The sequence below is a fragment of the Mandrillus leucophaeus genome, unplaced genomic scaffold, assembly GCF_000951045.1.
Source record: "Mandrillus leucophaeus isolate KB7577 unplaced genomic scaffold, Mleu.le_1.0 Scaffold279, whole genome shotgun sequence".
Taxonomy (NCBI): Eukaryota; Metazoa; Chordata; class Mammalia; order Primates; family Cercopithecidae; genus Mandrillus; species Mandrillus leucophaeus.
Genome location: NW_012102909.1, coordinates 2623412 through 2636572, shown reverse-complemented (window position 1 = coordinate 2636572; position 13161 = coordinate 2623412). Strand labels below are relative to the sequence as shown.

Genomic DNA, 13161 nt, shown 5'->3' with positions numbered 1-13161 from the left:
ATTGCTTTCCTTAATCACATCCTCAGTGTCAGAAGACTGTCAATGAGTGTATGGGAATTGTTTCAGACTTGTTACATAGGCTTTACTTAGAGCTGGAGAGTTTATATAGAGAGATATAATAGAAACTTATTTAAAACAAAAAAATGGCTGTGGCCAGCTCTTTTCCTAAAGAGGGGTGGCTTAATTCATATACATAGGGGAAAAAATTATTCCATTCCCTTTACCACTACAGAATGGTAGTGGTGAGTGAAAGTTCAAAACTTCTTTTTGTTCCTCGGTGCTGATCAAGGGTAGAAGCTGAAGTGGATAGTTCATACTGTGGGTGGCTCCAGCTATGGGTCAATGGAAGTCAGAGAAAAGGGAGTGGAGAGCTAAGTTGTTCTGAATCGTATAAGGGGGATTTCTCTCCCGCCCCAATACACAAACACAATGTGAGAAGCATTTGAAGAGGATAAAGGGGCCAAGCAGTGTGGTAATAACCCCTCAGTCTTTTCATACCTTCAGGAAAGTCTGATGGGCACACAGTGTGTTGAGTGAGTGCATATATGTGTTTTTTTTTTTGTTTTTTGTTTTTGTTTTTTTCTGTTTGATAAAGCATGGAAAAGGGGGACTGAGTCCTATATCTGGAACAGCTTAGAGCAGAGGAAGAGATCCACCTCAGGAAGTGAGAAGTGAGTGAGATAAGAAGGCCAGCAAGAAATGGAGTCAGAGCCAAAGAGACTATGAAGAGCATTAGCTCCTGATTTGCAGAAATTCTGGGAAGGCCATTGAACTTCTCATAGAACTTGGGATAGGGAGGTTCAGGGAGTTTTTAAAACATGCGCAAGGATAGGGTGGTTGTAGCTGACATCTGATTGCTGTAGTGCTGTGTAACTCATACAGTGTTTAACAGTGGTCCCCAAGATCCTGTTGATGCTTCAGGAACCATCATGTTATTCGTGTCTCTATTCAGACTCCAAAGAGGAACAGCAAACTTCCCAACAAAGGACTTTGTTATACTCTTCCCACCTTATGAGTTACACAGAACCTGAGGATGCTAGTTAAAAGAGTCGGAGAGCTTCAGTCTCCTCAGCCACACCATTGCTGAGAAGGATATATCATTAGGGGTAAAGAGGTTGGGCAAAGTCTTACACAAAGTCTTGGAACTTGAAGACTGCTCTGAGCAAGGACCTAAGCAAAATAAATTTTTTTGAGATAGGATCTCACTCTGTCACCCAGGCTGAAGTGCAGTAGTGCAATCATGGCTCACTGTAGTCTTGACCTCCTGGGCTCAGGCAATCCTCCTGCCTCAGCCTCTTGAGTGGCTGGGACTACAGGTGCACACCACCATGCCCAGATTTTTTTTTTGTAGAGACCAAGTCTCGCCAGGTTGCTTTGGCTGATCTTGAACTTCTGGTGCTCAAGCAGTCCTCCCATGTTAGCCTCCCAAAATGCTGAGATTATAATTGTGAGCCACCACACTTGGTCTTAAGCAAATATTAACTCCAATCACTATCCTAAGCCAAGGTGTCTGAGCAGCTGAGGGAGGACCAGAGCGAATGCAGCTAGTGCCACACCGAACAAAATACTCTTGCTCATTCCTTAGGGAGGAGAACCTGGTTGATAGAGGAATCTATCTTATAGTCTTAACATTCACTATAATTCCAAACTTTGAGGACAATAGAGATCAGTGGGCTTTGACTGCCCAGCATGCAGTCTTCATTCTTAGGTAAGAACACTTTGATTTTCCTTTGGGGGACCACGTCCTTCCCCACTCTCAGACCAGATTCTGGTGGGATAAATCCCTTGGAGGACACATGACTGTAGTCAGAGAATAGCAGTTGACATGGGCATGGTTCCAAATCCAGGTCAATCATGACTCTGGATTTCTGTTGGAACTATTAAGAAAGTGAACTCATTTCTTTTCCAGCTGGGTTCCCAAGCCTGTAAAATGTAAGCCTCATGCTGCCGGGGGCCATCTTGCCACCCTGAGGGGAACGCTGCCTGAGAATGAAACCAACATAGATGAAAGCTGAGCTGTGAGATGGAGCGAGATGAAGGCCACATGACATCTTTGGAGCACCTGGATCTAACTGTGTCTTAAGCTAGTCTAACCCTGGACATTTCATTTACATGGGCCCAGGTTTTCCCTTTTTTTACCCCTCCTTTTGAAAATTTGATTTGGAATTTTGCCACTTGCAGCCAAAAGAGTTTTAACTAATCAGTGCCATAAATTTTATATAGTTCTCCTTACAAAATGTGGATCAGCCTTTCTCAACAGATCTTTTGTCTTAAAGTGCTGAATTGTAAGTTTGTCATGAGAATCACATGAGATCATGCATGTGAAGAACCTGCTATTATCCTTCTTGTAGAAAAAAAACAGTAAATATTAACTACAGGAAGCAAGGAAGGAAGAGGGTGAGGGGAAGAAGAAGGGGTACTGATTTAAAAGAACCCTGAAGTCCTTAGGATAATCTAGGAACCCTCAGACCCAATCCGGTACCTCCATTCTAAATGCTCCTAGTGCCCTGTACCTTCTCCTCATAACCCTTCATTATGATTGTAATGGTGTGTTTATGTAATAATTTTGATTAATGTCTCTCTCCTTCACTGACCTAGCAGTTCTAGCAGGGCAGTGATTTTGCTCAGTGTTGCATCCTCTGCACCTAGTCTGATATGTGGCATTCAGCTTACGTTTATTGAATGAATGGCCATGTGGTTACTCGGATCCTCCTTGATTGGGGTTAGGATTGTGGCAGAAGTGGCAAAATTAGAGTAGTCTCTGTCCCCTCTGCATCTAATACACTGCCCACACTCCCAACACATACACATATGCAGAGAATTTGTCTCAATTAGATAATTAACTTCTTGGTTGTAAACCAAACCACTGGTTCTTAAACTTTCATTGGATCATTTTATTGAATTAAATAGTGTGGTTCTGGCCTAATGTCTGGAAAGCCTTGCAGAGGAGTGGGTCAGGTCTTTGTGATAAACAGGCAGCCTTCCCTGCTTCTGTGTCTTCATAAAATCACCTATTTAACTGGAGTAGTCCACCCTCCCTCAGGCTCTTATAGGAATGTGCTGGAGGCTGTAGGAAGGTGGGAAACTGAGAGGGAAAGGACTGGGCCTCTGGAGATGTCACTCACTCCTAACAAGAAACAAAAGCAGTTAAAGGTGGCCTGAGGACAACCTGAAGCTCACTCCCTCAGCACTTTTGGCTGGAGCTCCCTTGTTGTTCGAGCCCCACTCAGAGCTCAGCACACCACCCCACCAGCACCCTCCTCCTCCCAGCTGAGGCTGCATTTCATCCCTTCCCCTAGCCTGCTTTCCCTGAGATGGGGGAGTATTTCCTAGGGCCCATGTGACTTCCACTGGCAAGTGACGATTACCAATGGTTTACTAGTCAGTAAAACTACCAAAGGCTTTTGTGCTGTAATAATCCTTTTCCTGTTTAAAACTCTGGGGATTTTCTACTGTTGCCAATAGTTTTTCAAGTCAGCAATTACGGTGTGGATTATGTAATGGCTAGGTATTAAAAATAGAAAAGACTAGAGTTTGCGTCTATTTTAACCAAATCTTTAAAACAGAGCAAACGGAGGGGAAGGGTGGAGAGGGAGAGACCAGAGGAGGAAGGAGAAAAAGATCATGTGACAAGAGGCAGTGAGATTGCTTCTTATGACTGGATAAGACAGCTGACAATTCACTGTGCCCTTCTCCCATGATTTGTGGCCCAAGGACCTGCACTCCCTCCTCAGCCTCCTCTGGAGAGGGGTCCTTGATAAGAATTCTGAGGACATAAGACCCCTTGTGGATATTTCTTAGCTCAGCCTTGGTGTGCTTACCTGCTTCTGACAAGCAAAGTGGCTAAGTAGGGGAGGGAGTTGAATTTGATGTCCTCCACTAAGTCCACTCCTATTTTGTTTTGTTTTGTTTTTGAGACGGAGTCTTGCTCTGTCGCCAGGCTGGAGTGCAGTGGCACCATCTTGGCTCACTGCAGCTTCTGCCTCCTGGGTTCAAGTGATTCCCCTGCTTCAGCCTCCTGAGTAGCTGGGACTGCAGGTGTGCTGCACCGCGCCTGGCTCATTTTTTGTGTTTTAGTAGAGATGGGGTTTCACCATGTTGGCCAGAATAGTCTCAATCTCGTGACCTTGTGATCTGCCCACCTTGGCCTCTGAAAGTGCTAGGATTACAGGTGTGAGCCACCGCGCCCGGCCGAACTCCTATTTTTTTATTGCCAATATCTTTGCACTCAGCTTGTTTCTCTTGCTGGAATGGTAGTCAGGGTGTTGCTTATATGTCTTTAGCATTCTAAATTTCTGTCAGTCCCTTGGCCAAAGTTATTCCAAATAAATATTCAATATAATTACCTCCCACTTCCCTGCCCCAATCCTCTTCCTGTTGGATTGCTGCCACTCAGCCTCAGATATAGAAATTCCAGGGTTACAATGGGTTTGCTGTTGAATGACATCACACCAGTCCCCTACCCCCTACTCTGAGTTGAGGGATATTTGTATTTTAACAGAGACCCATTGAGTAACTTTAGGGCCTCTCTGGTGGTGGTGGAAGTTTAGGTGTCAGGGTTGATATTTTGGGAAGGATAATTTATTTTATTTATTTTTTTGGAGACAGAGTCTGTCTGTCTCCCAGACTGGAGTGTGGTGGCGCCATCTCGGCTCACTGCAACCTCCGCCTCCTGAGTTCAAGCGATTCTCCTGCCTCAGCTTCCCGAGTAGCTGGGTCTACAGGCTTGTGCCACCACACCCGGCTATTTTTTGTTGCATCATCCCATGGTGGAATGTAGAAGGGCAAGAAAGTATACATGCACAAGGGAGGAAGGGGGCCAGATTTATCCTTTTATCAGGAACCCAGTCTTGTGACTATGACATGAATCTATTTATGAGAGCACAGCCCTCATGACCTAATCACCTCTTAAAGATCCTACCTTTCAACACTGATGCATTGGGGATTAAGTTTCCGACACGTGAACTTTGGTGGATGCATTCAAACTACAGCACCAGGCTTCCTACTATGTCACCTCCAGAGGCACCCAAAGAGGAAGGTTTTGAGTTAATCACTTCATAATTTATAGCCCTTGAGCCGGCAGAGAGCCCATGCAGAAAGCACCCTATTTCCTAGGTCTCAGGTGGCATGGAGAGGTGAGTACTTTGAAGCAGGTGTTCACTAATTTCCAAAGAGTCAACGCAAATAAGTTCAGTGGGGTTCATGGGAGAGAGACCTGAAATGAATCAGTTGTGGCTAATATTAGAAAGTTGTCTTCTCGTCATTACTTCCATCTATTTCCACATCTACCCCATCACACTCCGTTCTCAGTATCTTCAACTGTACTGGAGTGGAAAAGAGTGCCAACAGCTCAGAATAATACTGGTTCTAGCTCCACCCAGCCTCCCCAGTGCGACCCAACCTAGTAGAATTGCAGTGAAAGGAAGCGAGAGTTCTAATTATGGGTTTTAGGCATCTTTTCACTAGATATGTTGGAGGATCTGAGGACCTTCCTTGAGGAGCTTTAATCACAGTACCCTGGACTGGGAAGTGCCCATGATGTGGCACCTCTTTCTTATCCTGTAGGGTTTTTTTGGATACATAATAATTGAACATACTTATGGGGGTACATGTGATATTCTGATACATACAATGTACAATGACCAAATCAGGTTAATTAGCATATCCATCACCTCAAACACTTGTCATTCCTTTGTGTTGGTAACATGCTAAATTTTCTAGTTATTTAGAAACATATAACAAATTATTAACTATAGTCACCCTTGTGTGCTATTGAATACTAGAACTTACTCCTTTTATCTAACTGTATTTTTGTAACCATTAACCAACCTCTCATCAGTCTCTCTCCCACCCTTCCCGGCCTGTAGTAACCACCATTCTACTCTCTACTTCCATGAGATCACCTTTTTTGTGCTTGGCGTATTTCAATTAACATAATGGCTTTGGTTTTATCCATGTTACTGCGAATGACAGAATTTCATCCTTTTTTATGACTGTATTTGTATATATACTACATTTTAATACATTCTTCTGTTGATAAACTCTTAGGTTGATTCCACATCTTGGCTATTGTGACTGCTGCTGCAGTAAAACATGGGAGTGCAGATATCTCTTCAATATACTGATTTCCTTTCTTTTATATGTATTATACCTAGCAGTAGGATTACTGGATCATATGGTAGATATATTTTTAGTTTTTTGAGGAACTTTCATATTACTTTCCACAGTGGCTGTACTAATTTACATCCTGCTCCACCCCCGCTTGTTTTGAGAGATAGGGTCTTGCTCTGTCGCCCAGGCTGAGTGCAGTGGCACGATCTTGGCTTACGGCAGCCTGGACCTCCCAGGCTCAAGTCGTCCTCCCACCTCAGCCTCCTGAGTAGCTGGGACCACAGGTGTACATCATCACGCCCAGCTAATTTTTTAATTTTTAAATTTTTTGTAGAGACAGGATCTCACTGTGTTTTCCAGCTGGTCTCAAAATCCTGGATGCAAGCAGTCCTCCTGCCTCAGCCTCCCAAAGTGCTGGGATTATAGGAGTGAGCCTCTACTCCCAGCCTGCTATAGCTTTGTAGTATGTTTTGAAGTCAGGTAGTGCGATGCCTCTAGTTTTGTTCTTTTTGCTCGGGATTGCTTTGACTATTTGGGGTCTTTTGTGGTTCCCTAGGAATGTTAGGGTTGTTTTTTCGATTTCTGTGAAGAATGTCATTGGTATTTTGATAGAGATTGCATTGAATCTGTAGATTGCTTTGGGTAATACGGGCATTTTAACACTATAAATTTTTCCAATCTATGAGCATGAGATATCTTTTCATTTTTTGTATCCTCTTAAATTTCTTTCATCTTGTTTTATAGTTTTTATTGTAGAGACTTTTTACTTTGGTTAAATTTGTACCTAAGTATTTTTTTTTTCACTATTGTCAGTGGAATTCCTTTCTCAATTTCTTTTGTGATTCTTTGCTGTTGTACAGAAATGCTACTGATTTTTGTATGTTGATTTTGTATCCTGCAACTTTACTGAATTTGTTTATTGACTTCTAACAGTTTTTTGGTGGAGTCTTTAGGTTTTTAGGTTGTCTGCAAACAAGGATAATTTGACTTCTTCCTTTCCAATCTGGATGCCCTTTCTTTCTTTTTTTCTGATCGCTCTGGCTAGGACTTCCAGGTCTGTGTTAAATAAAGGTAGTGAAAGTGAGCATCCTTTTCTTGTTCCATATATATAAAATATATATTTTTTGAGACAGAGTTTCACTCTTGTTGCGCAGGCTGGAGTGCAGTGGTGCTATCTCGGCTCACTGCAACCTACGCTTCCTGGGTTCAAGCGATTCTCCTGCCTCAAGTCTCCCAAGTAGCTGGGATTACAGACATGTGCCATCATACCTAATTTTTGTATTTGTAGTGGAGACAGGGTTTCACCATGTTAGTCAGGCTGGTCTTGAACTCCTGACTTCAGGTAATCCACCCGCCTTGGCCTCCCCACGTGCTGGGATTATAGTCATGAGCCACTGTGCCTGGCTCTTGTTCTGTATCTTAGAGGAAGACTGGGAAGTGCCCATAATGTGGCATCTCTTTCTCATCCTTATAGGTTTTTAGTTCTCTGATGCTGGATTCCAATCCGTATTCTCACCAGAGGCTGACTTTGGTAAGGAGCACAAACTTCTGGTATGGTCCATATTTTAATTCTTTCAACCCATTGTGTCAATTAATGCACTTGGACGTGCCTGGTCAAGTGTCCTGGCCTTTGGTATGGTCACAGCCATTGCAGCATCAGTTTCTGTGTATCTGGATAGTCAGGCTACTCCAGACCATTTGTGTCAGCAGAAGCTGGAGTTCATAGAGAGTATCTGCTCTCCAAATCTCATCCCACCTTCCAGGCTTTGAGCAAGGTAGATGGTTTACCAAAGCATCTGCCTGAGGGGCTGCTAAGGGCTAGCATCAGTCCAGGAGTAAATCATTGGCACAGTCCACAAAGGAATCCTTTCTACATAAACCCAACTCTGTTGTGGCCTCCTTTCCTCCCACCCCATGGATAGGACCATAAGGAGACATCAGAACTCGACCACAGCAATGTTGGGTACACTGGTCATCTCCATCCTTTTCTTTTCTCTCCTTCTCCTCTCTCCTCTCTCCTCCTCCTCCCTCTTCCTCCTCCTCCTCCTTCTTTTCTCTCTTTTTTTCCTTTGGAGATGGAGTCTTGCTGTGTTGCTCAGGCTGGCCTTGAACTCCTGAGATCAAGTGGCTCTCCTGCCTAAGCCTCCTGAGTAGCTGGAACTACAAGCATGAGCCACCATGTCCTGCTCCATGCTTTTCCTGAAGGAGATCACTCTTTCTATCATTAAAATATTTAATGCATTTCTAATCCCCAACACGCATATTCACATGCATGCATGTATGTGTGTTATAATGGTGGTGCTTCTAGTGTCTAGTGTCTGTTGAGATAATACAAGTGGTTATAAGTTGGTATGAAAAGAATGACAAATTTAAGTATATTTAATTTTTGTACATCCAATCACATTGACAAATTTGAGACACAATAATGTTTGTATATGTGGGACATATATTTGAGCTACAGACAGTGCAGGGTTCAAAAGGTGGATCTTTTGCATTAACTCTAGTACCAGGGCTCAGAGCTATGACATCAGTCACCCCTTACTGCATACCCTTCCCTTCCTAGACCTCTTCTGTGTCCATGAGATCAGCCTTAGGAATGAGTTTGGGGAGTGGGCCAAGACAGGCTGAGGGCTGGGCCTTAGAACTCCACCTATTTGCTGCAACTCCTCTGTCTGGGGTAGGGAGGGGGTGAGATGTGGGGAGAAGTGGTGTGGCACCCGATGACACCAGTCACACCTGGAGCTACAGCTGTCTTCCAACAGAAAACAGGGGAGGTAAGAGGAGGCAGGGAAAGGAAAGAAGAGGGTTGAGAAAGAGGGAGAAGAAGTGAGGAGAGGAGGGAAGGAGGAAGAGGGTTAGTGAGGAGGGGATTGTGGGCAGGGCAACCTTGGGGCTGAGCCAGATTGACAGGGATGCTGCCCCTTGGGGAGGCAAGCAGGAGATTTCTTGGTATCCTGGCCCAACCCTGGAGTAATCTGACTCCACGGGGCAGTACCAGCCCCTCTCTGTTCTCTCAGCATCTCCTTTCCTTCCAAACCAGACTGATAGTCCCAGGCTCGAAAGACCCATCTCTTTTGTCACAGAAGACTGCAACTGATGAACGACTTACTATTACTGACTGCCTTGACGGGTTTGCACTTTATGAGGAGTTCTTAGCATATCACTTCTGCTGCCGTTATTAAGTATTACCCAAACTATATTACTACTTCTCTTCCAGTCAATTTTGGTAATTTTAATTTTTTTCTTAAAAAAGTTTTAAAATTATTGGAATAAATTTTTCATAGTCTTACTGTATTTTAAAGCTTGATTTTATCTTCCATTTTTCATCCCAATATTATTTAATATTTCAGTCTTGTTTTTTTTTTTTTTTAATAGTGACAGGGTTTTGCTATGTTGGCCAGGTTGGTCTTGAACTCTTGGCCTCAAGCAGTCCTCCTGTCTTCGCCTCCCAAAGTGCTAGGATTACAGGTGTGAGCTACTGTGCCTGGCCTCAGCCTTTTTTTATGATCTGTTTTACTAGTGGTCTGTCTTTTCTTTAAGGACCCGTTTTGTCATCTCTATTGTTTGTCTTCTATTTCATTAACTTTTTCTTTCTAATTATTTAAAAACTAATTTTGCAATGGAAAAGTAATACAATGAGTCACTTTCTCTTCCAAACTATTATGAAAAGATCAACAACCCAAAGTAATAGAAAAAAGGACTTTTAAAAAAGAAATCTACATGGTTTATAGATGCAAGAAAATACTTTATTAGCAAGTACAACCATGCATTTTTTTTTTTTTTTTAAACAGAGTCTTCTCTGTTGCCCAGGCTGGAGTACAGTGCTGCAGTCTTGGCTCACTGCAGCCTCTGCCTCTTGGGGTTCAAGTGATTCTTGTGCCTCAGCCTCCCAAGTAGCTGAGATCACAGGAGTGCGCCACCATGCCCGGCCAACAATGCATCTTTTCATGGTGGACCTCTAGGCCTGAGTGGAGAAGAGAGGCATCTTCAGAGAGGCGTCTACTGCAGAGAGAGAGTGCCTAATGGGGGGAACCCTGGACTACAGCCAGGAGGTTGCCCTGCTCTCAGCCCTGTCTTTTATTTACTAGTAATAAGCAAGGCATAGACCTCTCTTCTCTCCCCTGCAAATCGTGACTAATAAAAAATGTCCCCACCTGCCTTGCCTAATTGGCTGTTGTAGCACATCAGATTCAGAATGTGAAGAAGACAAGACACCTGAACTCCTGCTTAGGCCCTCGCCCCCCATCTTTCTTTTGCCACATGTAGCAGCAGGGAGGGGTTGTAGATGAAACCAGCCTGTTCTGGCGGGACTACTTAGCAGGCCCTTCCCTTAAAGGAAAATTATTTTGAAAAGAAAGAAGGGATATTATTCTCTCTCTAGCTCACTGTGCTTTCTGTCTTATCTCTTCTTCAGTTTTGATTTTGATTTTGTTTTTAGGATTTTATAATTCTGTATTCTGTGGAGAAGCATGGGAGGGGAAGGTGTGTTGGAAACTGGGCCTAAAAACCAGGAGGCAGAAATGGATGTCCTGTATCAGCAGTTCTCAAGTGCTTTGGTCTCAGGACCCTTTTATACCCTTCTTCCTTCTTCATTTTTTTTTAGCTTTATTGAGTTATAATTGATACACAAAAAATAGCACACATTTGATTATATGTCTTGAGGAGTATACATCTTGGCGAGTTTGAACATGTGCATACACCCATGAGACCATCTCCACAACCACAGTGCTAAACTTACCCATTACCTCCAAAAAATTGCTTGTGTTCTTTTTTTTTAATTTTTGTTTTTTTATTATATTTTAAGTTCTAGGGTACATGTGCATAATTGCAGATTTGTTACATATGTATACATGTGCCATGTTGGTGTGCTGCACCCATTAACTCGTCATTTACATTAGGTATATTTCCTAATGCTATCCCTCCCCCGTACCCCCACCCCACAACAGGCCCCCGTGTGTGATGTTTCCCTTGCTGTGTCCAAGTGTTCTCATTGTTCAATTCCCACCTATGAGTGAAAACATGCGGTATTTGGTTTTCTGTTCTTGTGATAGTTTGCTGAGAATGATGGTTTCCAGCTGCATCCATGTCCCTACAAAGGACATGAATTCATCCTTTTTAATGGCTGCATAGTATTCCATGGTGTATATATGCCACATTTTCTTAATCCAGTCTGTCATTGATGGACATTTGGGTTGGTTCTAAGTCTTTGTATTGTGGATAGTGCTGCAATAAACATACGTGTGCATGTGTCTTTATAGCAGCATGATTGACAATCCTTTGGGTATATCCCAGTAATGGGATGACTGGGTCAAATGGTATTTCTATTTCTAGATCCTTGAGGAATCGCCACACTGCTGTCTCTTATACACATCTAGATGTGTATAAGAGACAGCTTTGAAGCAATTGTGAATGGGAGTTCACTCATTATTTGGCTCTCTGTTTGTTACTGGTATATAAGAATGCTTGTGATTTTTGCATGTTGATTTTGTATCCTGAGACTTTGCTGAAGTTTCTTATCAGCCTAAGGAGATTTTGGGCTGAGATGGTGGGGTTTTCTAAATATACAATCATGTCATCTGCAAACAGGGACACTTTAACTTCCTGTTTTTCCTTTTTTTTTTCAAGTCATAACCAGTTTTATTGCAAAAGGACCCTGTACACATTTATCAATTCTAATACCTTAATAGCTACCCAACAAGTCATTAACATACAGAAACATGCATCATGAGAAGCAAGAAATATCACCCATCCCTTCTGCATATTAGCAACTTGTCACTCCTGAGCAACAGTGCTCACATCACTGAGGTCTGTGAACAGTCACTTTTCGCATTCATCCTGAGTGAAAGATGGAATGACTTAAGTACAAATGCAACATATTATAAACAATTTCTTAGAAAAAAAGTCACAAATTAAACCAAAGTATTTTACAGAATTTACTACAAAACGCCATAAAAACTGCCTTCACTTAAGCTCTCTCTCCCCAGATCCGGCGAGCCAACTGGATGTCTTTGGGCATGATGGTGACTCCCTTAGCGTGGATGACACACAGATTAGTATCTTCGAACAGACCCACCAGGTACGCTTTGTTAGCCTCCTGCAGCGCACGGATGGCTGGGCTCTGAAACCTCAGGTCGATTTTGAAATCCTGCGCGATCTCCCTCACCAACCTCTGGAAGGGCAGCTTCCGGATGAGCAGCTGGGTCGACTTCTGATAGGGACGCATCTCTGGAAGCGCCAGGGTCCTGGGCCTATAGCAATGAGGCTTCTTCACCCTGCCGGTAGAGGGGGCGCTTTTCCTGGCGGCTTTCGTGTCCAGCTGTTTGCCGGGCACTTTCCCACTGGTGGATTTACGAGCTTAGTTCAGGCCATTTTCTTTCACCCAATGCCGAAGTTTTAGGTCACTTCTCCGACTGCTGCGCCGCTTCCGCTGCCCGAGGAAGAGCCGCAATCGCGGAGCAAAGAACCGACACTAGCCCAAAGAATGACCAAACCGCTCTGCTGACTTCCTCTTTTTCCTAATTGAGTACCCTTTCTTTCTTTCTCCTGCCTGATTGCCCTGGCCAGAACTTCCAACACTATGTTGGATAGGAGTGGTGAGAGAGGGCATCCCTGTCTTATGCCAGTTTTCAAAGGGAATGCTTCCAGTTTTTGCCCATTCAGTATGATATTGGCTGTGGGTTTGTCATAAATAGCTCTTATTATTTTGAGATACATTCCATCAATACCGAATTTATTGAGAGTTTTTAGCATGAAGGGCTGTTGAATTTTGTCAAAGGCCTTTTCTGCATTTATTGAGATAATCATGTAGTTTTTGTCTTTGGTTCTGTTTATATGCTGGATTACATTTATTGATTTGCCTGTGTTGAACCGGCCTTGCATCCCAGGGATGAAGCCCCCTTGATCATGGTGGATAATCTTTTTGATGTGCTGCTGGATTTGGTTTGCCAGTATTTCGTTGAGGATTTTTGCATCGATGTTCATCAGGGATATTGGTCTAAAATTCTCTTTTTTTGTTGTGTCTCTGCCAGACTTTGGTATCAGGATGATGTT

General features: G+C 43.2%; 1 protein-coding gene across 1 annotated transcript in view; it reads right to left on the bottom strand.

The window, feature by feature from the left end:
* Nucleotides 1–11722: 11722 nt before the first annotated feature.
* The window catches only part of LOC105543228 (histone H3.3-like), a 58803-nt gene continuing 57364 nt past the window's right edge, over nt 11723–13161 (bottom strand). Inside the window, exons 2-3 of the mRNA XM_011985043.1 lie at nt 12603–12626; nt 11723–12465 (exon numbers count right to left, since the gene is read on the bottom strand). Coding sequence (XP_011840433.1) covers nt 12077–12465; nt 12603–12626 — 413 coding nt within the window. The 3' untranslated portion in view covers nt 11723–12076. The remainder of the gene's footprint in view (nt 12466–12602; nt 12627–13161) is intronic.